The sequence below is a fragment of the Bos grunniens genome, chromosome 25, assembly GCF_055505025.1.
Source record: "Bos grunniens cultivar Pamir isolate PY7600 chromosome 25, Bosgru_T2T1.0, whole genome shotgun sequence".
Lineage (NCBI taxonomy): Eukaryota > Metazoa > Chordata > Mammalia > Artiodactyla > Bovidae > Bos > Bos grunniens.
This window is the reverse complement of record NC_141189.1, coordinates 16,509,801-16,537,531: the sequence shown is the minus strand read 5'-3', so window position 1 is coordinate 16,537,531 and position 27,731 is coordinate 16,509,801. Positions and strand designations below refer to the sequence as shown.

General features: G+C 50.7%; 2 protein-coding genes across 13 annotated transcripts in view; both read right to left on the bottom strand.

The window, feature by feature from the left end:
- Window positions 1-519: 519 nt before the first annotated feature.
- On the bottom strand, window positions 520-18,812 carry TAOK2 (TAO kinase 2). 5 transcript variants are annotated; one of them, XR_015154562.1, is made up of 20 exons: window positions 18,013-18,812; window positions 14,855-15,021; window positions 14,601-14,672; window positions 14,402-14,503; window positions 13,647-13,692; window positions 13,420-13,516; window positions 13,149-13,262; window positions 12,951-13,042; window positions 10,790-10,883; window positions 10,608-10,689; window positions 9,661-9,828; window positions 9,226-9,486; window positions 8,931-9,092; window positions 7,107-7,472; window positions 6,817-7,020; window positions 6,255-6,494; window positions 4,295-4,386; window positions 2,961-3,173; window positions 1,846-2,028; window positions 520-1,763 (listed from the first exon to the last, which is right to left on the bottom strand). XR_015154562.1 is itself a non-coding variant. In XM_086374982.1 (19 exons), the coding sequence occupies exons 2-19, from the start codon at window positions 14,984-14,986 to the stop codon at window positions 1,242-1,244; spliced, it is 3,150 nt and encodes a 1,049-aa protein (XP_086231108.1). In that variant the 5' UTR covers window positions 14,987-15,021; window positions 18,013-18,812; the 3' UTR covers window positions 520-1,241. The 5 variants fall into 5 exon arrangements, 4 of the variants coding, with proteins under 4 accessions (XP_086231108.1, XP_086231109.1, XP_086231110.1 ...); XM_086374982.1 differs by lacking the exon at window positions 4,295-4,386; XM_086374983.1 differs by lacking the exons at window positions 2,961-3,173; window positions 4,295-4,386.
- A 463-nt stretch (window positions 18,813-19,275) lies between these two features.
- Window positions 19,276-27,731, bottom strand: part of TMEM219 (transmembrane protein 219) — a 52,421-nt gene continuing 43,965 nt past the window's right edge. For 4 of the 8 annotated variants that reach the window (XM_086375018.1, XM_086375023.1, XM_086375022.1 and 1 more), the window contains 3 exons: window positions 22,780-23,009; window positions 20,601-20,767; window positions 19,481-19,582 (listed from right to left, as the gene is read on the bottom strand). In XM_086375018.1, the coding sequence (XP_086231144.1) occupies window positions 20,633-20,767; window positions 22,780-23,009 (365 nt within the window). In that variant the 3' untranslated portion in view covers window positions 19,481-19,582; window positions 20,601-20,632. Of the gene's footprint in view, window positions 19,583-20,600; window positions 20,768-22,779; window positions 23,010-27,731 lie in introns of all 8 variants that reach the window. The other 4 variants (XM_086375017.1, XM_086375021.1, XM_086375019.1 and 1 more) reach the window with 1 other exon arrangement.

Sequence of the window (27,731 nt, the reverse complement as noted above, 5' to 3'; positions counted from 1 at the left end):
CTGATAACCTAATGCCTTGCTGGGAGGAGGATCTGAATAACTGGCCTTAAGAAGAATGTGAAACAAGAATGAAAGGACTGGGGAACAGCTGTTGTTTATGTCTTTCTTCTCCCTCCTGGAAACAGCCACTTAGTTCATGGGCTGACTTTCAGTCTTTAAAGGGGTGGGTACAAGATCTAAACCTGACCAATTGGAACACCCGAGGCCTCTGGCTTCAGATCAAACCAATGGAGTCACTTCAGGACTGCTGGAATTCTTACTGTTGAGGTTGTTAGTAAGCTGTAAGCCTGGAGCTGCCAGGGGCTTGTGGGTGAGGTGAACTTTCTGAAGCCAAAGCAAAGGGAAGCAGAGGTCCAGGGACTGATTGCTTCCTCGGAAGACCTAGATTCAGTCATGTCCAAAGTCAATGAAATCACTGAAATTTTTAGTTACACAGTCCAGTGAGTTCAAGTAACACTATCACCTGCCACCGAACATTCCTTCACACACATTAAGACAGAAAAGGTGAGAGTCCTGGGATCTGTCAGAATAACCAACAGTTTATTAAAAGCTTGCTGTAGGGCTCTGTGCCAGCCCCATAGCTGGGAGGGGCTCTCATGACTACCCCCAGGCCCGGGAGCAGCCCCTTCCAAGGTTTTTATCTTGTTCACCTGCCCCAGCTCTGATCCCAATTAAAAAAAAAAAAAAAAGATAAAAGGACAAGACGGCACAGGACTTCAGACAGCAACGGGGGAATGGAGAGACCCAGGCATCCTGACCCCAAGACCCCATCCTGATCTCCTTTCAGGAAGGCCTTTTCCTCCCATTCTTCCCTCCCAGGCCCCAGACCTGCTCTGCCACATCCCAAGTCTGGGGGCCTGGCGTCCCCAGTCCATGGCCCCATTCCAGGGGGTAGTATAGTTCTCTTTATATAATATATCTAGACCCACCCTTCCCCCTCCCCCAGGGGACTAGATAAATATTTGACACACATATCTCCCTCCTTTCCCGAGGCCGTGATGGAGAGAAACCCTGGCACCATGGTGGGGAGGCAAGGGCTCCCGGCCAGCCTTGAGGCACCTATGCCCAAGCTGGCCTTGGGCCGCTGGCCAGCCCAAGAAGCTCATGAGATGAGGTCTGAGGGGAGGAGCTGGAGCCAACATCCTATCCCCCACCCTTGGGTGGACCTCAGGCTTACAGCCCTCCAGGATCAGGCTCCACCCACCCCTGCCTCATTCATCTGCTCATATCCACCTTGTACTTCAGGAATAGAAGTGGGAGGAACCATTGAGGATGTGGGAAGCAACACTGGTGCTGCGGCTCAGAGGCCCAGGCACTGCAGCAGCAGGCGGGCCCACACTGTCACTGCCACTGCCCCCTGAGGCTGCTCGCCGCAGGGGCTGGGGGCTGTTTCTTAGCAGCAAGAGGGCTCCACCACGGGGTGTGCCGCTCTGTGCCGGGGGCCCCAGCCAATTTGGGGGACCCGGGGGAGCCAAGAGAGCGGGCTGACGCCAGGCCGGGGGCGGCATGCCTGGTGGAGGAGGGCCATGGCTCCAGTGCGCCCCTGAACGGGGAACTGGCCGGGAGGGCCAGGCGGGGGCAGGGGGTGGAGCAGGATAGCCCTGGGCAGCAGCCTCAGCTGGGATGCCCCCCAGAGCCATACTGGAGAAGCCCAGCCTCATGCTCTCAGCATCGAAAGCCTCGATCTCACGGGCCTGCCGCTCAAGCAAACTCCGGATTCGCTCAGAGCGCCCTGTCTGCAGGGCCAGCAGCTCCTCTTCCACCTGGGGTACCCAGAAGAGAGGTTAGAGGGTCCAGGATGGGGGCTGCCCTCCCCAGCCCATCCTGGAAGCCCAGCCCTCTCACCCGCTGCTCCAGCAGGGCCCGCCTCAGGGCTACTCTCTGCTCCAGCTCCCGCAGCTCCCGTTCATGCTGACTCTCTGTGCGGATCTTGATCTTGCTCTGGTAAGCATTGAGCAGCTCCAGCTCTTGTTGCAGCTGCTGCCGAAGGGCCTGGAACTCTGCTTCCTGGGTTTCATCAAGCCGCAGCTAGAGATCAGGAAGAACAAGTTTTAAGGGCCTCCTCTCCAACCCCCACAATCCTCCCCTGCCCCAGTAGGCCTGGGCCCTAAGGTTTCAAGAAAGCAGCCAGTCTCAACATCTATCAGAATGAAGGTCATCATACCCTGTGACACAGCAATTACACTTCCAGAAATTTATCCCCCACGTATACTTGCACATGTGCTCGAAGATGTTCACTGAAGCGTTGTAATAGCAAAATACTGGAAACAACCTAAACATCCACCAATAAGGGATGGGTTAAATAAATCATGGTACATCCATACCATGGGAAATTCTATGCTCTTAAAAAATGAGACATGTACTGACATGGAAAGATGTCCAAGGAATATTAGGTAGAAAAAGAAGTTAAGAGGACAGTTTGCAAAGTGATTCCATTTTGGTTCATGTTTTTAATATAATTTCCAAATATGCATAGGAAAAAAATCTAATACAATTCATTTTTAACAATTACCTCTGAGAGGTGGGATTAGGTGAGGGCATGGCAAATAAATAAGGACACTTTCACTTTTTATACTGTGTTAAGTGGCCCATTCCTGTGTCATGTGATCGCTAACAGCGATCTTCAAAACCCTCCAACTGGCCTGAAGGCCACACTCATTTTGATTTGCTCCCTGTTCACACATTAAACTAACTTAGGCCCAGGAAAAAAGTACAGCCATTCTTTCCTTGGTGGTTCTTGGTGGAGTAGGCAGGCTGGCTTTGTCAAGACCTTAAGAAAATACTTAAAGAGAAATAATAAAAACTGTTGCAGAGAATCCCAACAGTGGGAGAGTATCTGAGTTTCCCAAGAACAAAAAGCCCCCCATCTCTCTACACTCCCCACTTCCAGTGTTCACAGCTAAGCTGGAAATATAAAGGCCAACCTCCACCATGCTCCCTCCCTGGACCCCAGGCCTCACCGCCTGTGAGCTGAGCATCTCTGAGATGGACTGGTCGTACTGCTCGGCTAGGATTGCCAGCTTGCGGGTCTGTTCTTCCTTGAGCCGCTTAAGGAGGCTCTTGTGCTGAGCTTTGGGTGTGGTCTCCAGCAAATGGGCCCGCAGAGCCTTGTACTGCCGAGTCTGGATCTTACACGTCTCCTGGAACTGCTTCTTGATCTGCAGCTCCTTAGACTATGCAGTGGACGGACCAAAGGGAGATGGGGGCAGGGGGAGGAGGAGGAACAACCAGGGGAGAGGGGGAGAAGAAAGAGAGGAGGAGAGGAGACAGCAGCAGAGACAGGGAGAGGGAGAGAAACAGAAAACATGTTAGACAGAGGGGGCGGGGGAGCTGTATACAGACAGACACGGAGAGATGGGGTTGTGTGGAGAGAGATCAAGAAGATGCTCAATGGGCAAGAGACGCAAAGAGAACAAGAGAGCTTCCAAGAGCATGTTCAGAGTTGGGTGGACAACTCACAAGAAACATCAGGAGAGTTCATGAAGAGGGAACTGAGAATCTTTCAAGTACTGAGTGCACACAAGAAGTTTTGACCATGCAGAGGAGGAAGAAAACATGACCTGGAGATAGATGCCTGTGAGCAGATACAGAATATACACGAGTGAGAAAACAAAGTCACTCAACACACCCATGGAAGACAGCAACAAAGCTGAGGAAAGAGAGGAAGCCCCAGGTTCTTCACCTCAGGGTGGGAGGGAGGGAAGAAGGATAAACACCAAGCCAAGAAATGGGTAAGAAAGGGTGGCCCCATTTTGGGTCACACAAGGGAAAGGGGCAAAGGCGGTGGCCAGAAAGGGCCTGACAAGTTTAACAGGCCAGCAGCTGCCACCCTGACCAGACCTCCACATTCCAGCCCGGCCCTTGTGCACTCAGCTCCCACTCCAAGCCCACAACCAATCCCATTTCCACGGCCCCCACACTTTTGGGCCCCCAAACTCACCATCCCCTACTGGGGAGGGTTTGCAGTCCCATCCCCCAGCCCTGATGCCAGGAGAGAAACTCAGCTCCCAGACAGAAGGGAACCACATAGGGAGTGGATTGGGAGAAAAGGCAGTGAATGAGGACGAAAAGGACCCAGGACCTGAGCACTCTCTGGGAGGAATCCACATACAGGGGAACCGTGGGACCAAGCAGCTCAACAGGGACCCAGCCCTGCCGAGCTGGTAGTGGTCATGGTGCAATGAAGCTATGAAGGTAGAAAAGATGAGGCTGAGGAGTGAAAGGGGTTGAGATAACGTAGATGGGGTGAAAAGGTCATGGAACTGGGGGCCAAGGGTCCAGACTGGGGGCATACCGGGGAGGCTAGGCGGCAGGACAAAGCAGACAGAGGCAGCCTGGGCCAAAGGTACAGTTCCGCTCAGATATTTTATTTGTGTTTGTCTTTTTCTTTTTTTTTTTTTTTGGTGGGGGAAAGGGGACAGGTTGGAAGGGAGACAGAAAAACAAAATCAAAGAGAGAAAAAAAAAAAAAAAAAAAAACATGACTCTTCCCACCCATTGCCACCCCTGGCCCCAGGCCTGAGTCGATGAGGGTGAGGATGAGCACACACACAGCGGGAGAACAGCAATAACTTAGGGTGGGGAGGAGCATCAGGAGAACACAAAGTATCGTCTCCAGACTCCATGGCGGAGGAGGCTGCCTGTCTCGAGGCTGAAGGGCTGGGGAGTGAGGTGTGGGGTGAATGGGAGGAGAGGCCAGGGAATGGAGAAACTTCACTGAGTAGTGGGAGATAAAGTGCTCAATGCTCTGGATTCAGGCTTGGGAGGAGCTGGAATTGGTCACCTCCAGGGAGGCAGGGCCCGGGACTGGCGCACTCGGGATCTCCGCCCACCAAGCATCCCTGGCGGTGGCTGGTGGGAGGCAGGAGGGCCCAGCTGGCGCTGGCTGCGTGGAAGCAGCCGGGGGATACGGCTGGGCCGCTCACCCCGAAGCAGGCCCCAACTGGCCAGTGTGTGGACAGCCCAGGGGGGCAGGCAGGTGGCTAAACTTTGGCTGGCCCGGGCCAGGCGCCAGTTCCAGCCCTTGCACAGGGCCCAAAACCTGGCCAAAAGGGCTAGTGGGTGTCGGGCAGTGCGAGGATTACCCCTTCTGGGCCCAGGGACAGGAATACGGCTGCGGAAACCATCCTTGTTGGTCTTGGGATACAGTGCAAATAGGCCCCGGTCCCCCACGGCTCCGCAGCCCTGCAGGGCCCGGAAGACCATGGGTGATAGGCGCAGCAGAGCCCGCAACCAGAGTCGAGAGATGCCCCGGCGCATCCGGGGGCCCTGCTGTCGCACCCATTTGCCCCCTGCCGCCAGAGCTGCCAGAGGTAGAGCCAGGCCTGGCCAGGCGAGGAGCCAGGCAGCCCCAAGGCCCAGAGGGACGCCCAGGAGGCCTCGGCGCCAGCTCAGACTGAGGACGGCCCCCAGTGCGGTGCCCTGAGCCAGGAGTAGGAACAGACTGGGGGGCAGGTGCAGAGCTGTACAAAGAAGTAGGTAGGAGGCCCCCAGGCCCACCAGCCCTACCTCAAGGGCCAGCAGGGCTGCCTGCAGGCCACCCCCACCCTGGGCCGCCAGCAGTGGGAGCAGCAGCAGAAGTAGTAGGGGCAAGAGGCCTGAGGAGGACCCCACTGCAAAGGAGAGTCCAGCCAGGAGGCCATGGGACAGGAGTCCAGGGAGCTGGCTAGTAGTGCCTGGCCTCAAATGTGTTGGAGGGGGTTCCGGGGGGATGTCTGGTGAGGGACAGCCATCTCCAGGATCCCTTGGGGTCCTAAATGGAGCCCCCTCCTCCTCTTCCTCTTCCTCCTCAGGGACTGGGGTCAGTGCCGGACCCTGGACCCAGTCAAGCTCAAACTCCTCACCCAAGAGGCTGCCATCCTCCTTCCCCCACAACCTCCATTCCACTGATGCCTCCTGGCCCACAATGCTCCTCTCCTGAGGTGCTGGGGATGGCACTCTAAGCTCCTCTGTCTCCTCCTCAGGTAGCCCCCAAACCTCCTCATAAACCAAACTCTCGTGGTTTTGTGGACTGGGGCTAGCGGTTTCTGACTCTTCCCCCAGTATCCTCTGCTCCTCTGGCTCCAAGGCAGCCCCTTCCTTCCCCAGAATCCTCTCTGGAACTGCTTCCTCCTCCTCTCCCAGCATTTTTTGGTCCAGGACTGCCTCCTGGCCAGGTGAGCAGGGTTGCTCTTCTCTAGGGGTGCCTGTGTTAGGTGGTCCCACAGCCCCAGGAACGGGGAGCGGGAGGCCCGGGGGACGCTGGCCTGCACGTACTTTGAGGCTCTTGGGCTGCTGGCGAACCTGGGCCGCGTGCTTCTGCCGCAACTCCTGCTCACGCCGCTTATTGTACTCCAGCTGGTTGCCCAGCTCCGTCTGGTGCTGCAGGCGGGTGAGCTCAGCCCGAGTGCGCTGCACGGCCTGCAGCTGCCGGAGCTCCAGCTCCCGCGTGGCCTCATGCTGCCGCAGAAGCAGCGCACACTCCAAGTCCTTCTGTGTCTGTTTCTTGTTCAAGTCCTGAGGCAAAAGGGAGGCAGGGGCCAGAAAGCAGTTAGGAAGCCTTGTGAGTGTCAAGAAAACGAGAGCCCCAGGACTTCTTGGCAAGGGAAGTGACGGTGGGGTGATGAGGGGTATGGGTGAAAGGGAAAAGGGTGCCAAGCTCCTGGCAGGTTGGCAACACACTTGGGGTCTGGTGGGCACGAGAAGTCAGAGAGATACTGAAAAGAATCCAACCCACAACATGAATGAGGGCAGAGAGGAAAGATGGTCCCAAGTGAGGCAGATTAAACAGGGCAGGAGCCTGGGACCTGGGAGGCGACCAGGGGAGGAGGAGGCCTACCTCTCGCAGCAGGTCCTGGTCTAGGCTGTGGCGCGCCAGCAGCATTTTGCGCTTGTACTGGCGACACTGCAGCTCAAAGTACTGGCGCTGCCGCCGCAGCAACCCAGCCTCCTCCTCTGCCTGGCACTGCTGTAGCTGCTCCTTCTGCCGCAAAAGCCACTCAGCCTTCTCCCGCTTGGGGGTGCTGGGGTTCTCCTGGAGTTCCTAGGAAAGGGCAGTGGGAGAGCCAGGGGGTCAGGGCCTGCCTCACTCCCCCACCAACCCCACCCACAGCTGTGGCCCAAACCCACCTCCTTCAGCTGCTCCTTCCGCAGTTTGTAGGTTCGCTTTTGCGCCTCCAGCAGGGCGGCCAGCTCCTTCTTCTGCTGCCCAAGGATGTGCTGCTGGAACTTCCGCTCCTCGGCCTGAGCAGCTCGCGCCTCCTTCTCCCCGATGGCCTGGTGCCGCCGGGACAGCTTTTCGGCCTCAGCCCCAAAGCCAGCCCGCTGTGCCTCGAGCTCCCGCTGCAGCCGCGCACTGTGCTCCTCGCGCTCGCCCCTCAGCCGTGACTCCAACGCCAGCAGCTGTTTCTGGTGCTGGCGTCGCATCCGCTTATAGCCACTCAGCTGCTCCCGCAGGGCTGAGTCCTGCTCATGCTCCTGAATCTGGCGGCTGACCTGGGGAGGGAGAAAGGTGAGGAGTGGGGCGCAGCTCTGGCCCCGTGTTAGTAACACACACGCCGTCTTCGTGCTGTGTGGGCGAGAACCTGAGTTTTAGATGCATGGGTTTAATTCTCATTTGGCACCTTCCTCACTTAACCTCTCTGAGCCTGCCACCTCCACTGGAGAATGGAGACATCATCTCCCTCATGGGTTGGTGTGACCGCATCAGACAAGAAAAGGGATTGAACACGGGGTCTTGCCTAAAAGTAGGGACAATTCAGATTGATTCAAAAGAGTAAAAGAATCAAGACAGACCTGGGCCCAGATCCCCAGTTCTGCCACTTTCTAACTATGTGACTTCAAGAAAGTTAATGCTGCTAAGCCTCAGTTCTGTTACAGGAGACAATAACACCTCCTCATAGGGGACTGTGGAGATTAAGTTTGCTACCTATGTAATAGTATCTAGAATACTCTGAACTAGAAAGTGATTGTTCCTTCCCCTTCAGCAAACACTGAAGACCCTTTACAGCTCAGGTATGGAGGCAGAATACAGACCATAGGATGCTGGATGACAAGAACACTGGACCTGAACGCCCTCATCTTAAGTTTGAACTCAGATCCCATTGTTCAAAGGCTACGTCAATGGCCCCAAACTAGTTCAGATGGCCAAATCCCTAAAAGTCCCAGACCTCTCTCACGGTATCACAAAGCACCAAGCATCAGAGGGTCTTTAGAGTTATCCTAGCAGAACAACCAGTCATAAGGAGAGGCTAAAAGAACACAACAGACCAACCAATGGCCTCCAAGAGGACTGTCAACACAGCTAAACAAGAATGTAATCTAAACGTCTACTAAAATGATAGACAAAAAAAAACTGTATCTTATGAAAACACAGTTTTCCTATCAACTGAGGGAAAAAAAACCCCAAATGCCATGCCTTTATTTTAGGAGAGGACCAAGGTACTGGTTACAGAATTTGAGAACTACTAAAGGGAGCCCTTCTGAGTCACAACTGTGTCATCTCTTAAATGGAATCATATCCTCACCCTCCCAGAAAAGTTGGAAGGATTAAATACAGGCAGGTGGGGGGCCGGCAAGCCAATTACTGGTACAGGCAGATACCTATATACCATCTCTGTTCTCTAGGGGCACAGAATCCAGCAAACCTGTCACAATGCTGTTCAGGAGCACCAAAGCACAGGACACGAAGCACCTGGCTGGCCAGGAGCCTGGGAAGACACACCAGGAGATGATATTTAAGTCTAGTCACAAAGACAGGGTGAGAGTTGGGCAACATGACCAAAACAGTCTACTGAGAGAAGGGAGGCGAGAGGGGAGGATTTAGGTGAGACAGTCGAGGTAAGAAGGAAGTGACAGCAACAGAGTCTGGAACCTGGACTTAATCACACCCCACCGGGAGAAAGCCATTTCTGAACTTAAATAGTCTGGGGGACCTAGGATGGCTGTACTTACCAGGGAGGCAGTACGGATGGTGGCAAAGTGGTCCCTGTTGCGGCAGTAGGCCCGTCGGCGGGCCGAAGAGGTGGCAGAGGTGGGAGCCGGGGCTGCAGGTGGCTGGAGAGGCCCTGGGGTCATCTCTGGCTGGTAGGGGTCATCATAGAGGTTATCAGAGCCCTAGAGGAAGAGAAGGTGGAAGGAATGCCCGAGTCTCAGAGGTCAGAGGGTCCAGAGAGAGTTCCCTGAAAACCCAGTCAGACCTGGAGCAGGGCCCTGTGGCTGTCAAGCCTACTCAGGAACAGCTGCATACCGGCAGCCGGTGGATGATGGAGCTGTGGGAGGTGACTGTGTGCTCCCCCTCCTGCATCATGGCCATCTCCCGGGCTTCAGGACCTTCTTCCTCCTCCTCCTCCTCTTCCTCCTCCTCTTCCTCCTCCTCATTATCAGAGGCATCTGCCAGGCTGTTGACTGAGCTGCTCTGGCTGGAGGCGCTGATGGACATGCTGGGCACTGAATGGCTACTCTCTAGACTGGTCAACGTCCCGGCCCGGTGCATGTAGGGCTCTGCCTCCTGTGGACAGGACGTGGGCTGTTGGGCAGGGAAGGCGAAGGGCAAGGCAAGCGCATGTGGAAGTAGCACACGGAGACAGAGAGTATGAAGAGGGGTGGGGGAGCGGGACCAAGCAGCTGCTCGGAGGCAAGTACAACATGGTGGTGAAGATGGTGGCAGGGCACCCTGGGTCACCTCCTCCTCCTCTGGGGCCTCCGCGCCAGGGCCATTGGGCGCCTCCTGGAACAGGATCTTCTTCATCTTGCGGTACTGCAGGTTGTCCAGCTCCCGAACAGCATCCTTGGTCCTCTGGATGAGGTCCATGATGACTGTGGGTGGCCGCTCACGGAGCACAAAGCGGTGCTGGGGGAAGAGAACACTGAGACCTGCTGCCAAGCACCCCCGCACCCCAACATCCCATGGATCCTGCATTCCCTCTGGCCCGAGGCACTCACTCCCCTGGGGCCTGTGCCCACCATAGCCTGATGCTGGCCTTGTCCCAAGCCCTCCTCCCACATTAATTTTAAACACCCAGTCTCTACTCCCCAGACACCTTTGTTCCTCCAGGCACAGCTGACAGGCAAGAATTGCCAGAGATCTGGATTCTAGTCCAGGTCTTCAAAGTGCTCTGTGCCCCTGGACATGTCATGAGGCTTCTCTGGGCCTCACAAGGCATCCCACAGTTATTAAAATAAGTGGATCCAACTAGACAGTTCCCAACTAGGGGTCCCAGGGCCCCCATAGATCTCTGAAGGAATGTGGGCCTCTGTACTTTTGGTAACGTGAAAAACACCTAGGGAAATCATACATTTACCCATGACAAGGTTACATAGGCTTTTGGCTTGAATTACATTAAGATCAGTGTGGCAACCCTGGTTATCGCATGCTGACCAGAAGCTCTGACTTGTAATTATATGTCTTTGATTAATGGAAGATGTGAAAACAAACTATTACTTGATAAAGGCAGTCTCCTAGACAAACTCTTGCAAAACAGAGTCCACTGGGCACTGGGGATGGGGATGGGAATTCATAAATGAAGTTCTTGGTAGAGGAAGAATCAGGAATCACTACTTTCACTGAGGGGTTTCTGTGATTCCAACAAATTTCAGTTCTAGGAGAATACTAGGTCAGTGAGCCCTCACCTTCAGAAGAACCTCTGAGGTTGGTCTGTCTTGAGGGATTTTCTGAAGGCAGGAGTCGACAAAATTCCGGAAGTACTCAGACCTAGAAGTCACAGGAGGGTAAGGGTGGGGTAAAGAGGACATGAGTCAGGCAGCCTTACCCCTATGGCCTAACCCCTGGGCCCAGAAACCCTAGTCCTCACCAGTGTCCTGACTGGAGCACGGGGGACTCGTTCTGTGCAATGTGGTATAAGGCACTCATCGCATTCATGTTAAACAGCGGTGGTTTCCGTTCCGCTACAGAGAAAGGTCAAGGGGGAGAAGGTGAGAGGTGGCAGGTGGGCAGAGGAGACTGAAATTGCAATCAGAAGACTCTGGTCCACACCCCCGCTCCCCGATCCTAAGCAATTCCCATAACCTCAATCAATTCCTTCCTCTCTAAGATGCAATATCCAGCCTTTCTGCTGCACGTGGGTAGAACAGGGATCAGAGAAAACAACACACGAAAAAGCACCAACAAAGGCAGAAGGAAGCACATTCACTTGCCAGCCCAGTTAATATTTACCAGGTGCCCAATGAGAGCAAAAAACTTGCTTAGGTACTGAAAAAGATAAACAGACAGGCCTTGTCTTCAAGGAATCTCCAGTCTAACAGAGAAGGTTAAATGAGACTGAACAAATAACATCAAGTTCAAAGTGCTAATAACTGGCCTAAGAACAAAACAGTAAATGGCTGGGAAGCCAGGCCTTCAAGTTGGTCTACTTGCAGCGGTTTCAGAGAAGCTTGTTTGGAAAAACGAATAATGGAGGTAGGCTTTAGTTCAGAAGTTGCAAGCCAGAAGCCCCTTGTGGCCCAGACAAATGTTTTGTATCGTTTTGGTTTGGGCCTCGACAATGATTTTTAAATTCTGACACTAGCAACGAAATAACCTAAATTTTCAGTTTCTTTTTAAAAAAAATTAGATCTGGTGAAATGAAGCCTACATTCCTGCATAACAATGGGCTGGAGCTAAACAATAGCTCGCTGTTCTCCTGGGAACAGCAACCTCCAGTTTGCCTTAGTCTCCTCCATACTGCTTCTCTGACACCAACTGAGTATCAGTTGCCATTTACAATCAAGATTGATGTTTTTTGTCTATAATAGAGAAATAGTTTTCTGAGCACATTTCTGTACCAAAAATTAACAATAAGATGGATAGCTCTAGATTTTTCTTATACTGGCCTGTTTCACATACTTCCATTGCCTATCTGTTCATGGCCTTAAACGGTACATGTGTAGACAGAGGGAAAGGCCAAGTCCAAATCTCCAACATCAGGCCAAGGACACGGTACAAAGGTAATTAAGAGGAAATATTCATAGCACACTTAGGGGTGGAGCTTGTAAAGGGGAAAGCCAGCCTTTAGGAAGCAAGAGCCTTAAGCTTGGTGTAAGTAAGAACAGGGATGGCTTCAGTCTTGAAGGCAACAGGGAGGCTCTGAGGAGGAGAGAAAACAACAGGACATCTCTGATGTAAAAGAGAATGGAAGGAAGAAGAGACTGGCAGTGGGAAAGATCACGACAGGAAGTTGTTGGTAAGAGTAACTAAAAGCATCTCTTTCTTGGGCACCTATTTTGTGCCTGAACTTGTGTGTGTGTGGCGGGGTGGGGGGTGGGGGCGGGGTGCTTACAAACATTTTCTCCCTAAAACAGTTGTTGCAATAGCATTGGCTGGCAGAAAAGAGAACCTCAACATGGCTTCAAGACTTCATGAACTCACTGAACCGAACTCTTGGGCCTTATCACTCACTGCTCTTTGCTACTAACTAAAGCTAGTCTTAGTTCCCCAAGCCTGCTCCTCATTCTGTGTCTGTAATGCTTTTCTCTATAAGCCTTCCAACAGTTACCTATTATTTGTTGTGTGGTTCTGTTTAGACATCTCTGCTATAAGAAGACCTTCTTCAGCCCCTAACTAGGTCAAGTCCCTTGTTTTCTGGTTGTACTGTTACTATATCATTTCCATTCAGCTTTTTTCACATAGAGAGAAAAAATACCTACTTACCCCACTTGAATTTAAATTCCAAGAAAGCAGGAACCTCATTCACTGCTATACCCTCAGAATCTACTAGCACAGTGCATGGCACACAAGTGGGCACTCAAAAAAAAGACTTAGAACTAGAGTAGTGGACAGAAAAAGATGAATGCTATGGACTCTTCTGGCCTAAGAAATGGCAGGGTTTGACAGCTGCTTGTACTGGGAATCAAGGGTCCTCAAAATGGACAGGTGCCTGGAAGCCTCAGAGGATGGGACAGTGTAGGGATAAAGTAAGAAAAAGAGAAAGGAATGGAGAGAAGAGGGTAAAGGAGCAGAGAGACAAATGTCCTTACCCAGCTCGATGCAGGTTATGCCTAAGGACCAGACATCCACCTTGCCATCGTACTGCCCCTCATCCATCGCCAGGATCACTTCTGGAGCCATCCTGGGAGAATGGTCAGGAGAGAGAGGCTAATCACCCGCCCAGACCCTGCCAACTCCTGCTCCCAACATCCCAGGAGCTCTCTCCATTCACCACCACTCCCACTCACCAGTACGGGGTGCCCACAAAGGAGTTGGCAGGTGCCATGATGGATGCAGAGCCGAAGTCCCCCAGTTTCACCAAGCCTGGCTCTGACAGCAGGATGTTTCCAGCCTTCACATCCCTGCCGAAGGCAAAGCACAGGGGTAAGACATGCATCTCAGAAGGTTGGGCAGGGGCTTTGGGCAGGGGCTTTGGCCAAGAAGACTACAGCCCAGCACAAGGAGGGGTGGTACACAGAACACCAGCTCCCTCCCAGCCATCACCAGTGCTGCTTGTACCTATGGATCATGTTGTGGGAGTGCAGATAAGCCAGGCCCTGAAGGGCCCCGTGGGTCACAGCTGCAATCTCCACCTCCTGAAGGGGCTTCTTGTGCACTGGGGAGTAAGGGAAAACCATCAAATGAGGGAGTCCAGGGTGGGGCTGGAACTACTTCCCCTTTACCCATCCCCTACAGCTTCTCTGCTCTTCTCCCTTCTCCCACTTGTTGGCCAAAGAATCACTTACCTTCCAGAAGGTCAGAAGCTGAACCCAGGCAATACTCCATCACCAGCTATAGAAGGGTCAAGGGTCAGAGATCAGCAGACGTGGCCACCCCTGGCCTAGCTCGCCCGGGGAGAGATCCAAAACAGAGGGCTTCCTTGCCTAGCCACTACTCAAGCAACGCCCCCCAGGGCAATAACAGGGAGAAAGAACAACCAAGAAAACAAAAAGGTGGGGGAAGTCCCTGGAGTTAGGACCTTGACTTCACTGGTGGCTCAGACGGTAAAGCATCTGTCTATAATGCGGGAGACCTGGGTTCAAGCCCTGGGTTGGGAAGATCCCCTGGAGAAGGAAATGGCAATCCACTCCAGTACTACTGCCTGGAAAATCCCATGGACAGAGGAGCCTGGTAGGCTACAGTCTATGGGGTTGCAAAAAGTTGGAGACGACTGGGCCATTTCACTTTCCTTTCCTTTAGAAAGAGCCCAAGACGTCACTACCACCAGCAGCTGAATCCCATCATTCAATCTCCTGCTCCTCCAGTCCATGTGCCCCACTTCAACTGCTAACAGGCTACGTCACTCTTCAGCCTCTCCTTCTGGATGAATAATATGACTTATGAGTTTGTTTGAGGACTAAAAAGGTTGGGAGAAATTTCCTCCCTCCCAAGATCTGCATGACAACACCCTGAACAGGGCCCACCTCGGAGACTAGACCAGGATAAGGACAGGCCTGAGTACTGGCAAAGATGATGAGGGCAGAGTCGGGGGCTAGCTCACCCAAGCTGTGTGCTCCCTCAGGTAACAGCCCCGGTACTGAATGGTATTGGGATGCCGAAGCTTCTGTAGGAACCGCACCTCCTTGATGATGTCCTGCCATTTCTGAGAGAAGGTAAGAAAGGGGAGGAGAGCTTTACTTAGCCTGTATCTTAAGACTGGGGTCCTCGGCATCCTACCCAGTCTGTCAAGCTCAACCTACCTCATTTGACTGCTTTCCACTGTAGGACATCTTCTTGATGGCCACCACCTCACTATTCCGGACATCCCGGGCCTGAGGACCAGACCAGAAGGTAGTAAAGGTCCCCAGAAAGCATTAGGCAGCAAGAAGACTTGCTGGCCCAGTAGGAGAGGGCAGGAAAGACTGGTGTGGTGGAGAAGAGGAGCATACAGGGCTGTTTGGAGGTCCACAGTGGGGAGACAGTCCCTACCCCACCCTCCCAAGCTTTAACTCACAAAGTACACAGCTCCAAAGCTGCCATGGCCAATCTCACGGAGGTCAGAAAAGAGCTTTTCTGGGTCATCCTTGAAGAAAAGCTCAGCCACATCGGGGTCCTTCAGGCTCCCGGCCCGGCCCCCAGCTGGCATGGTGGCCCCTGGGGGCCCTGAGAGTGGGGCTTGACCTGGCGAAGAGAAGGGACCCTTAGAACAAAGACCAGGCCCTCAGAGAGAGAAAGGAGCTAGCCCCTCAAGTTTCTGCTTTCTCCCCTAGTTCTGATGAGGGGGAGGCACTACTAAGGAAGGGCAGGGGGAGATTAGGAACAACATCAAAGCTCCAAAAAAAAAAATATAATGAAGTTGCCCTGGCAACCAGAGTACGGGGGGCTGGGTCCCTGGAGTCCCTAAAACTGCAGGAAGACTGGGAGTTCAGCATCCTCATCAACACTCTCAGCCCTCAACAAGTTTCATTTCCCCAGAACCCCTAAATCTCCCCTCAAGAATAAAGATTCTGCCTCCCAGCTAGAGCCCCATGTCCCCAAGTGTCCTGTCCCACAAGTCCCATGCCCCAAATATTTCCAGGCACCTTCCCATTCCCCTTGGCGTGGAGGCCCCCTCCTCCCTCAACCTCTCACACCCTGGAAGAGAGCAGGAAACAGCCAGGCCGGAGGCAGTGGAAATCCGGCCATTGTTACAAGTGGGTACTGGCCCAGAGGGGCCAGGAGGCTTGCGCTCAAAAAGGGCCAGGGATGCTGTGGCAGGCAGGAGATCCAGAATGGGAGGACAGAGAGAAATGGCATCTGGCTCTGTGGGCTTGCAATCTGGGCTGCCTTACTTGTCCAGTCCGATGGCATACCCATCACACACGTACAGGACATTGGCGGCACAAAGAACATGTACTGAGCATGTGTAGTAAGCACCTTCTGTGCATTATCTCATTCAATCCTCACCACAACCCTATGAGGTGTTACTATTACCTCTATCTACTTTAACAGCCCTATAGAAAAAGACGGGAAGGATCGTTATCACCATTTCACAGATGAGATCGCTCAGGCATAGAAAGGAAAGACTTCTCCAAGGCCAGCGAACAGGCTCTTCTCTCCAGTCAGGTCTGTGTACTCATTTACTCTCTCAAAAACTCACGCCAAGCTCGGTTCCCTCCTGCAGAAAGCCTCCCCTGACCACCTCAGCTCTTGGGGAGAGCTTCTAGAGCCCACAGTCAGAAAAATACTGAAAACTCCAGCAATGCATCAGTCAAGACCCCCACCCCCCAGGGGATTCCAGGCTAGGCGCCTGGATAAGCACTTGTTGGAATTTAGGTACAAAGGAGTTTTCAGTGGCACTGGACTCCCAGGGCAGAGTTCTAGCTCCTTAAAAGCACCTAACAATTTAACATGTAATTATATTCTGTTGTGCATTGTTTCCTGTTGTGTTGTTAATTTTGTCTCCTCGGCCCAACTGGAAGCTGGAGGGCAAGAAGTAAGCCCGACTCTCTGGTGGGCCCCCAGGGTGCAGAGGGCTCAGAATAGCCTGGGAGATTGATTGACTGCCCTCAGCCCAGCCCCAAGCAGCTCCCAGGCCCTGTTCTCCATTCTCCTGCCAGCAACCCTGCCAAGCACCCCTCACCCCCACCACACACCCACACACAAAGGCAGGTGCTCACAACTTGCCAAAGAAATCTTCTTGACCTCTTTACCAGCACCCAGCCAAGAATGCCAACCGAGGACCCCAGGTCACATATAAGAAATGCCAGCAAACACCACAAGGGGCCTCTTCCTCAAACTACAAACATCTGAGTGATTACCAAGGTTTGTGCTAAATCGTAACTACCTTCTAAAATGACAATGTTACCTCCATGCTATAGACGAGGAAACCCAAGCCTGTCGACCCTAAGCTACACTACCAATGCATTTCATCCACAGAGGACAGCAACAGGGCTTTGAGTAAGTTCCTTAACACTTGGTCTTCTCTTCAGTAAAATGGATTACAGTGTGGAGCTGTTGTGAAATTTTTAATGAGATCTCATACTTAGGAACATTATGCAGACACTCAGCATATGGATTTTTCCTTCCCTGCCTCCAGAGTCATCACCACAAGGCTTAAATACTTTGGGGATCATTCTACCCCCTGGCAGCTTGGCTTTAACTGTTAAGAGACATCACTATCATTTGTCGGAAGACACAGTCCTCTTAGGAACCCAGGCCAAAGACGGGGATCAGGGTAAAGATGAAGGTCACAGTAGAGACAAATCCATGAGGCAGAAGGCAGGAGCCAGAATCTCCCATCAGGAAAGGTTCTGAGAAGAGCCCTCCTAAAAAGGAAGCTCTCCTCCCTCCCATTCTTCAATCTCACCCCAACCCATTCTACTCTGGACCCCTGGCTAAATCTAGGAATGGAAGAAAAGAGATGACCAGAGACAGGTATGGAGCAGGAGCAAGACTTGATCAAGGACCTGAGTTGAAATCCTGATTCTGCCACTGTGTGACCTTGGGCAACCTCTCTGGGCCTCAATATGCTCAACTGTAAAATGGGAAGACAGCAATAAAACAGCCCCCCACCACATGAATGGGAGGAGAGATCACATGAGAGAATGGACCTAAAAAGCACTTTGTAAATGATAAATCTTACGACAAATGAGATTACTTATACCATCATAGCAAGAGGTTGGAACGTAACAATAGGTGAGGGGAAATACTGCCAAGAACCCCCAAACACAAATGTACACATACACTTCCTTGAAAGGACAAGAAACCCAACCAGACCAAGCCTAAAGAACAGATAAGCAGACCCACCACGGGGAGCAGAGGTCTGGGAATTAACACCCCAAAGGAAAGAGAGTTACAATCATGAAGGAGTAGCTGTGAGGGGCAAAGTGAACAAGGAGATGACCAGAAGGGTGCAAACCCATCTGATTAGCTCAAGGACTGTAGGGCGTGACCCCGGGTGACATGACAGACCCTGTCATCTGAGGTCCCCCATCAACTAGATGTAAGGAGGGGAAGAGAAAGGGGAAGAAGGTGGCAGCAGAAGCCAAGACTAGCCAGAGGCTGACCACTGGCTCAGCTGGCTTCCCCATCCTGAGCAGAGAGTCTACCCAGGCCCAGCTTCCCAGGAAGAAGCACCCTTTCTTCTCAATCTAGATACAGGGACCCGCGCCCCTGCACCCCGTGTCTCACCTGGTAGGGGTCACTGTGGTGCCCCAGCGCTTCCGCTTCCTCCTGGGGTCCTCCAGCGGCTCTGCCAAGCAGGGAGAGGGGCAAGGAGACCTTTCCCCTCGCCACCTCTTCCTCGCCTTTCGCTCTTCCTGAGGGGCGGGCCCGGGAAGCCTCCCCTGGAGGGGAGGGGGTGACAACCTGATCTGACCTCGCGGTCCAGTCCTCCTCCTCGAGGGCGACAGTTGCTGAATCCCGGATTTCTGATTGTGGGGTCTGAACCCCAGATATGTGAACGGGGGGAGGCTGAATCTGATATTTGAATTCGTGGGGAATGACCCTTGGACACTGGTGCGCACGGGGTCCTGAACCCCAGATTTTTGAAATCCTATGAAACAGAGCCCCAGGTTTAGAGAGGTTGGGACCCGAGTCCCGGATATCTGGAATCTCAGGGGCTGATACCCGGATATCTGAGAAGCGTGGGGTCAAGCCCGGAAATTCGGGACCAGGGGACTGAGCCCCAGGTCTTCGGCCACCGACAGGGGGCCTACCCGAGGACGTCCGACCGCACGGCCCCTCTCACGCCGGGGTCCGAGGGTGACAGCCCCCACTCCCGCCCCAGCCCCCTCCCTTTCCCCTTCTCTCTCCCGAGGATAGCTGAAAGATTGTAGCGAAGGGCGGTCCCCGTGCCCTCTCTCCCTCTCCTCTTCTCAGTCTCAGCCTCTCTCCGCACCACAGCCCTGGTCTCGTCCCGGTCTCCCTCTCCCTCTTCCTCCCAATTCCAAGATGGAGACCGGGCGGGAGCGCGCAAGCGCGGTAAGGACGCCGGGCCAAGGGGGGCGGGGCCCCAAAGGAAACAGCCCCGCCCCTCTTCCCTTACCGCTGCTGCCAGAGAGTTGGGCAGCAGCCCAGCCAGAGTGCGCGCGCGCCCCGCCACGCGGACCCTGGGTGGGAAGAGGCGGGGAGAAGGGTTAGTCTTAAGAGAGGGAGGAGACCAGCGCGCTGTCCGACAACTGGTGGTGGAAAGAGATGCGGCGCATGCGTTCGCCCCGCCTTTGCGCGGAGCCCGAGCTTGTTGCTAGGGGAAGCTTTGAGGGGGCGCGGGTGGAAGGAAATGAGAAGCCGTGATCTGCGCCTGCGTGCAGGGTAGAGGTTGGGAGGGGTAAGGGAAGACTGCCGCTGGGCGCGGGAAAGGCGGGAAAACGGACTGTCCTGGTTAGTAACTATCCAGCCTGGGCGTGGGCTCCCAAGTTCGAGGAATCTTTGCTAGGAAAACTCAAATCCCATCAGGAGACTGAGGATGACCTGCACAAGGTCACACTGCATTTATGTCAATCCATTTCCACGACCACACTCAAAAACTGCAGTCATCTATGCCTTAAACCTGTTCCCTAACCTAAAGAGTCAACAAGGAAAAATACCCCAAACCTCCCTAGCCTTCCTACCCTAAAATTCCCACCTCAATCCAACCCCCAATCAACACCCCGGAAAACACTGAGCAAAAAAGCCTTTTATTTCCTCCCACATTCCAGCTCTCCACTTTTTGTAACATCTCTTCCAACTCAGAATCAAGTCCCAAGAAGTTGATCCACACCTGGAAAGAAAGAAAAAAGACGACAGGTCAGAGGGCCCTTGGAGGAAGCTCTGGGATGGTTGCAGAAATTGAGGAAGGAGCAGAGGAAGTGACAACTAGAGATAAGCACAGGCATTTATTCCAAGTGAGATGGCCTCTGGACCCCAGGACCTGCCAGGAGCCAGAAAGCCTTCCTTTTCCAATCTGCTCAGATCTAAGAAAGGCTGAGAGGGTTTCACCTTTTCCCAACCCAAGTAGGTGGCTGCAGTAGTCAGGCCTAGCCCTAAGCAAGATAAGCAAAGTTGATCGTAAAGGTCGATCCTCTGGTTAGCACTCTTCCTTGGGCCTGGGCTGTTTCCTGTTCTCCCACAGGGACTCCCTAGGGCACAGCAGCCAGCCGAAGCTGAAAATAGTTTAAGAGCTAGGTACACAATAAAATGACTCTCAAATTATATACGAGACTCACCTGAAAAGATAAGATTTTTTTTTTACAGAATTTTTTTACCTTAATGAGCGAGCACACTAACTAGCCAGCCCATATGTCCCACCCTCACTTTGGGGGCTGTGTCCCTCCAAAGATCCTGTTGGCAGAACTTTTTCTAAATGCAATGATGGCTAATGTAAAAGAGAAGGTGCATGTGAAGTACTTGGGCACATAGCATGTGTCTAGTAAATGGGCATCATCAATCCTTTTGAGCAGCTCAAGATGAATTTCACAAAATTTACATCATAAAACTGGCATCAGAATTTCATGAAAAAAGCAAGACAAATAGGATTTATATCCAGGGCACATCATCAAATTTCAACCCTCTTAATTCACCACTGTTGCCAAAAAGCTTGGACATGAACTACAGCCATGAATCTTAAAGTCAGAGTATTAACTGAAAGAAGTCAGTCACAGAAGAATGTGTATGATTCCATCTGTATAGAGTACAGAAATAAGTAAAACCAAACCGTATTGTTTAGGAATGGCTCTGTCTCAGAACTGCCACCCCCACCTCATCCCCTATTCCTACAGGACTGAGTCAAAGAACCTTACCTGAGAACAAGACAGGAACTAGGCCAGAGCCCTCAGAGCCGGGTTCTAGACCAATGGGACTCCCGGCGCGGATGGAAGCATGCAGCAGTGAGACAGCAGAGGCCACAGAACAGAATCAGGAAGAAGCCCAAAACCAGCAGCCGAGAGCCACACAGAGTCAGCTCCTCCTAGGAGTGGGGATGGGGAGGGGAGGAGGAATGATGGAGAGGGTCTGTGGAGGATCTTCCCTGGGGAAGAAGACATCTTAGACGCCCCCAGCCCAAGGGCTATAGAGAGAGCCTTCATGGGGGAAAAGGATCTCCATATCCAGGGAACAACTAAAGGGAAAACATTATTTTTATTTATTTTTGGCTGTGCTAGGTCTTGTGACTGCGTGGGCTTTTCTCTAGTTGCAGAGAGTGGGGGCTACTCTAGTTGTGGCGTGAGGGCTTGTCATTGAGGTGGCTTCTCCTGCTGTAGAACACAGGCTCTTAGGCATGAGGGCTTCAACAGTTGCGGCACGTGGGCTCAGTAGTTGTGGCACAGGGGCTGAGCTGCTCCATGGCATGTGCGATCCTACAGGTCCAGGGATCGAACCCGTGTCTCCTGCATTGGCAGGTGGATTCTTTACCACTGAGCCACCAGGAAAGCCCTCTATTTTTATAGAATTTAACACTTGTCTACTTTCTTTCTCAAACATTAAGTTGAATACTGTAATGATGCCAAGAGACAGGGAAGTTCACTACTGTCTATGTTTTGAAATGTGTAAGCAGGGCCAGGTCTGGAAACCAAGACCTCTGGATTCCAAGCTCCCAGGTCATGTTCCTCACCAGGGTCTTTACAAATCTGAGGGAAGTGTATGCAGCAGCCTCCTAACTGTCTCTCTCCTCTGCTTAGCCAGTCTTGTCCACCCAGCACCAGGGAATCCTGTGACCTGCAGTTACCAAATCATAGCATCTTAGCCAGGCATCACGGTGCATCATGACCTGGCCCCTGCATCTCTTTGCCTCTTCCCCTAAGTCATTTCTAAGCCCTCATCGTGGAGTGCCCCCGAACACTGAACACTTTTCAATCCTCAGGCCTGTGCTCATCCTAATCCCTTTGCCTGGAACGTGTCTCCCTCCCCTCTCCCGAACCCCCTCTATGGCATTCCTGGCCCAAGTCTTCCTCATTCTGCAAGGATCACCCTGACAGGGCAGAATGAGCCTCAGACTTGGAAGTCAGACACTGCAGGTTTCAATCCTGGCTCTGCCAACTTAACCAGTTGTATGGCCTGGGGCAATTCACTCCCTCTGTTTCCTCATCTGTAAAATGGGATAATAACAGCTACCTCAAAAGGCTATTTTAAGATCAAATAAGATAATGAACCTGAAAACACTTTGTACATTATAAACTACTGTAAACAATTCCCTTTCTTAAGTGCCACCTTCTTGGTGAAGCACTCCCCATAAATGTGCAAGTTAAGAGTTAATTGGTCCTCACTCTGTTTGAATAACACTTTGCTCAATCTCTCCGATAGCAATTAGCCCATTCTGCCTTTTATTACTGCTTCTGAACTCCTTTGAGGTTAAAATCATGTTTTATTGTATCTAAAGACAACTGTTAATAGTAATAGCTAACATTTATCCAATCTATTATGTACCAGGCATTGTACTAGGCACTTTACAGTCATTCTCATTTATCCTTATTTGTTAGTACTAGGAGATAGTATCCGGAGAAGGCAATGGCACCCCACTCCAGTACTCTTGCCTGGAAAATCCCATGGACGGAGGAGCCTGGTAGGCTGCAGTTCATGGGGTCGCTAAGAGTCAGACACGACTGAGTGACTTCACTTTCACTTTTCACTTTCATGCATTGGAGAAGGAAATGACAACCCACTCCAGTGTTCTTGCTTGGAGAATCCCAGGGTCGGTGGAGCCTGATGGGCTGCCATCTATGGGGTCGCACAGAGTTGGACACGACTGAAGCGACTTAGTAGTAGTAGGAGGAGGAGGAGATAGTATCATGTTTGCTATTTTACAGATGAGGAAGCTGAGGTTCTGAAAGGTCCACATGCTTGCTCAAGGTCACACAGCCTCTGCGGCAAGATTATAAAGCCCGTGCTTTTCCCCCTTGGTAAAGCTACCTCCAGGGGCCTTCACAACACAGCAGTCAGCACGGCAGTTTATGAAAGCCCGACAAAGTTTACTGAGGCTCTTACCGAGGTGAGCAACTTGGTGAGCACAAGACCTTCGTGGCTCCAGACACCGACACACTCCTCAGACATTCTAGGGCTCAGGGTGGCATTTCCTGCTCCCTCCTCTGAGCAGGGTATCGGTGGCTGGCTGGAGGGCAGGATTTCTGGAATAGCACTAAAATACAGGCAGGTTCCTGGGGTCCTTTCTGTGGTCACCCTGGCCGTAACGAGGACCAGCTCTCTTGCAAAAGATCCTATGAGAGGCACAGGGGAGGAGATGTTAAGAAAATTCTGGGAGGTATCCATCTTTAGACATCTATTCATTTCTGTAGGCTTCCTACAGTACCAGGTATTTTGGTATTGATTGTATTCAAGAAAGTCCTTTAATACCATCATTTATGTCACTGAGAAATGAAAACAACTGCATACCAATATAAACAAAATTTAAGTTAGCTCACAATCAATAAACAGTCATACCAGTTCTCAGAAGGCTGCAGTAAAACTGAGATAGATACACACTGCTGCTATCAATTTCTATAAACTAGTTTGTTCTTCTGAAGAAAGTTTTCTACTAGGTACCCAAATCCATTAAAAAGTTCACATCTCATTTCAAATTAGTAGAAAAAGAATGGCCTACTCAGTCAATGGCCCTGGGACAATTTCCATTTGGAAAAAAAGTTAGACTGTTACCTGACACTATAAAGTCCAGATGTATTAAAGAGCTTTTGTAAATAAACTAAAACAAAAAAAAAACCTAAGTAAGTATTAAAAGAAAACAGAGAAGAATATTTTCTCATTTTAAAGTGGGAAACAAAGGCCTTCCAAAAAAAGACACAAAACTTAAAAGCCTGAGGACAAGAGCAATAAATTTCGTAAGAATTAAAGGCTTCCGCACAATGAAAGGTAAGTTTAAAAAAAAGAAGTAACAGAATGACTGAAAATACCTATGGCATATTTAATTGGCAAAAGTGTTTACTATCCAGAATGTATAAAGATCTTAAAAAATCATAAGATAAATATCTTGAAAGAAAAATAACTAAAGGATATGAATAGGAAATTCAGAGAATACATGAAAATGGCCAATAAACCTGTACGAAAATTGCTCAGCTTCACTAGCAATCAGGAGAAAGCAAATTAAAACAATCAGGTAATTCCAGGAACTTCCCTGGTGGTTCAGTGGTTCAGAATCTACCTTTCTAATGCAAGGGATGCAGGTTCAATCCCCAGTCAGGGAATTAAGAGCCCACATGCTGCAGAGCAACTAAGCCCTCACACCACTGTTAGAGTCCTCATGCTGAAACTAAGACTGGAGGTGGCCAAAGAAATTAATTTTTAAAAATCAGGTAGGAGTGGGAAGGAGCTTCAAAAGGGAGGGGATATATGTATACCTATGGCTGATTCATGTTGAGGTTTGACAGAAAACAGCAAAATTCTGTAAGCAATTTCAGTTCAGTTCAGTTCAGTCGCTCAGTCGTGTCCCACCCTTTGCGACCCCATGAATTGCAGCACGCTAGGCCTCCCTGTGCATCACCAACTCCCAGAGTTCACCCAGACTCATGTCCATCGAGTTGGTGATGCCATCTAGCCATCTCATCCTCTGTCGTCCCCTTCTCCTCCTGCCCCCAGTCCCTCCCAGCATCAGGGTCTTTTCCAATGAGTCAGCTCTTCACATCAGGTGGCCAAAGTACTGGAGTTTCAGCTTTAGCATCAGTCCTTCCAATGAACACCCAGGACTGATCTCCTTTAGGATGGACTGGTTGGATCTCCTTGCAGTCCAAGGGACTCTCAAGAGTCTTCTCCAACACCACAGTTCCAAAGCCTCAATTCTTTGGTGCTTAGCTTTCTTCACAGTCCAACTCTCACATCCATACATGACCACTGGAAAAACCATAGCCTTGACTAGACGGACCTTTGTTGGCAAAGTAATATCTCTGCTTTTTAATATGCTATCTAGGTTGGTCATAACTTTCCTTCCAAGGAGTAAGCGTCTTTTAATGTCACGGCTGCAGTCACCATCTGCAGTGATTTTGGAGCCCCCCAAAATAAAGTCTGACACTGTTTCCACTGTTTCCCCATCTATTTCCTATGAAGTGATGGAACCAGATGCCATGATCTTAGTTTTCTGAATGTTGAGCTTTAAGCCAACTTTTTCACTCTCCACTTTCACTTTCATCAAGAGGCTCTTTAGTTCCTCTTCACTTTCTGCCATAAGGGTGGTGTCATCTGCATATCTGAGGTTATTGATATTTCTCCCAGCAATCTTGATTCCAGCTTGTGCTTCTTCCAGGCCAGTGTTTCTCATGATGTACTCTGTGTATAAGTTAAATAAGCAGGGTGGCAATATACAGCCTTGATGTACTCCTTTTCCTATTTGGAACCAGTCTGTTGTTCCATGTCCAGTTCTAACTGTTGCTTCCTGACCTGCATACAGGTTTCTCAAGAGGCAGATCAGGTGGTCTGGTATTCCCATCTCTTTCAGAATTTTCCAGTTTATTGTGATCCACAAAGTCAAAGGCTTTGGCATAGTCAATAAAGCAGAAATAGATGTTTTTCTGGAACTCTCTTGCTTTTTCCATGATCCAGCGGATGTTGGCAATTTGATCTCTGATTCCTCTGCCTTTTCTAAAACCAGCTTGAACATCTGGAAGTTCACAGTTCACGTATTGCTGAAGCCTGGCTTGGAGAATTTTTGAACATTACTTTACTAGCGTGTGAGATGAGTGCAATTGTGCGGTAGTTTGAACATTCTTTGGCATTGCCTTTCTTTGGGAGTGGAATGAACACTGACCTTTTCCAGTCCTGTGGCCACTGCTGAGTTTTCCAAATTTGCTGGCATATTGAGTGCAGCACTTTCACAGCATCATCTTTCAGGATTTGAAATAGTTCAACTGGAATTCCATCACCTCCACTAGCTTTGTTCATAGTGATGCTTTCTAAGGCCCACTTGACTTCACATTTCAGGATGTCTGGCTCTAGGTGAGTGATCACACCATCATGATTATCTTGGTCGTAAAGATCTTTTTTTGTACAGTTCTTCTGTGTAATCTTGCCACCTTTTCTTAATATCTTCTGCTTCTGTTAGGTCCCTACCATTTCTGTCCTTTATCGAGCCCATCTTTGCATGTAATGTTCCCTTGGTATCTCTAGTTTTCTTGAAGAGATCTCTAGTCTTTCCAATTCTGTTGTTTTCCTCTATTTCTTTGCATTGATCGCTGAGGAAGGCTTTCTTATCTCTCCTTGCTATTCTTTGGAACTCTGCATTCAGATGCTTATATCTTTTCTTTTCTCCTTTGCTTTTCGCTTCTCTTCTTTTCACGGCTATTTGTAAGTCCTCCTCAGACAGCCATTTTGCTTTTTTGCATTTCTTTTCCATGGGATGGTCTTGATCCCTGTCTCCTGTACAATGTCACGAACCTCCATCCATAGTTCATCAGGCACTGTCTCTATCAGACCTAGTCCCTTAAATCTATTTCTCACTTCCACTGTATAATCAAAAGGGATTTGATTTAGGTCATACCTGAATGGTCTAGTGGTTTTCCCTACTTTCTTCAATTTAAGCCTTCTGCTGCTGCTGCTGCTGCTACGTTAAGCCACTTCAGTCACGTCCAACTCTGTGTGACCCCATAAACGGCAGCCACCAGGCTCCCCCATCCCTGGGATTCTCCAAGAACACTGGAGTGCGTTGCCATTTCCTTCTCCAATGCAGGAAAGTGAAAAGTGAAAGTGAAGTCGCTCAGTCGTGTCTGACTCTTCGCGACCCCGTGGACTGCAGCCCACCAGGCTCCTCCATCCATGGGATTTTCCAGGCAAGAGTACTGGAGTGGGGTGCCATTGCCTTCTCCGATTTAAGCCTGAATTTGGCAATAAGCAGTTCATGATCTGAGCCACAGTCAGCTCCCGGTCTTGTTTTTGCTGACTGTATAGCGCTTCTCCATCTTTGGCTGCAAAGAATATAATCAATCTGATTTCAGTGTTGACCATCTGGTGATATCCGTGTGTAGAGTCTTCTCTTGTGTTGTTGGAAGAGGGTGTTTACTATGACTGGTGCATTCTCTTGGCAAAACTCTATTAGCCTTTGCCCTGCTTCATTCCGTACTCCAAGGCCAAATTTGCCTATTACTCCAGGTGCTTCTTGACTTCCTACTTTTGCATTCCAGTCCCCTATAATGAAAAGGACATCTTTTGGGGGTGTTTAGTTCTAAAAGGTCTTGTAGCTCTTCATAGAACCGTTCAGCTTCTTCAGTGTTACTGGTTGGGGCACAGGCTTGGATTACCGTGACATTGAATTGTTTGCCTTGGAAACGAACAGAGATCATTCTGTCGTTTTTGAGACTGCATCCAAGTACTGCATTTCGGATTCTTTTGTTGACCATGATGGCTACTCCATTTCTTCTGAGGAATTCCTGCCCACAGTAGTAGATATAATGGTCATCTGAGTTAAATTTACCCATTCCAGTCCATTTTAGTTTACTGATTCCTAGAATGTCGACATTCACTCTTGCCATCTCCTGTTTGACCACTTCCAATTTGCCTTGATTCATGGACCTGACATTCCAGGTTCCTATGCAATATTGCTCTTTACAGCATCAGACCTTGCTTCTATCACCAGTCACATCCACAACTGGGTATTGTTTTTGCTTTGGCTCCATCTCTTCATTCTTTCTGGAGTTATTTCTCCACTGATCTCCAGTAGCATATTGGGCACCTACTGACCTGGGGAGTTTCTCTTTCAGTATCCTATCAGTGTAAGCAATTATCCTTCAATAAAAAATTAATTAATTAATTTAAAAAATCATGTAGAAGGAAAGGGCAACCCACTTCAGTACTCTTGCCTGGAAAATTCCATGGACAGAGGAGTCTGGTGGGTCACAAAAACAAAAGAGCTGTACGCAACTTAGTGACTAAACAACAACAAAAGTCAAAGTTCACACTCTTTCCTGTCTGCTACTGAGTCCAGCCAGTGAGTTTCTGATTTT

What these genes read in the sequence shown, in the direction of transcription:
- TAOK2 (XM_086374981.1), bottom strand. Translation starts at nt 14,986, where the DNA reads ATGCCAGCTGGGGGCCGGGCCGGGAGCCTGAAGGACCCCGATGTGGCT. An exon ending in TGAGGGAGCACACAGCTTGG is followed by an intron (nt 13,693 to 14,401) that starts GTGAGCTAGCCC and finishes ACCCTTCTATAG; the next exon opens with CTGGTGATGGAGTATTGCCT. An exon ending in CCATCCGTACTGCCTCCCTG is followed by an intron (nt 7,473 to 8,930) that starts GTAAGTACAGCC and finishes CTCCCTCCCCAG; the next exon opens with GTCAGCCGCCAGATTCAGGA.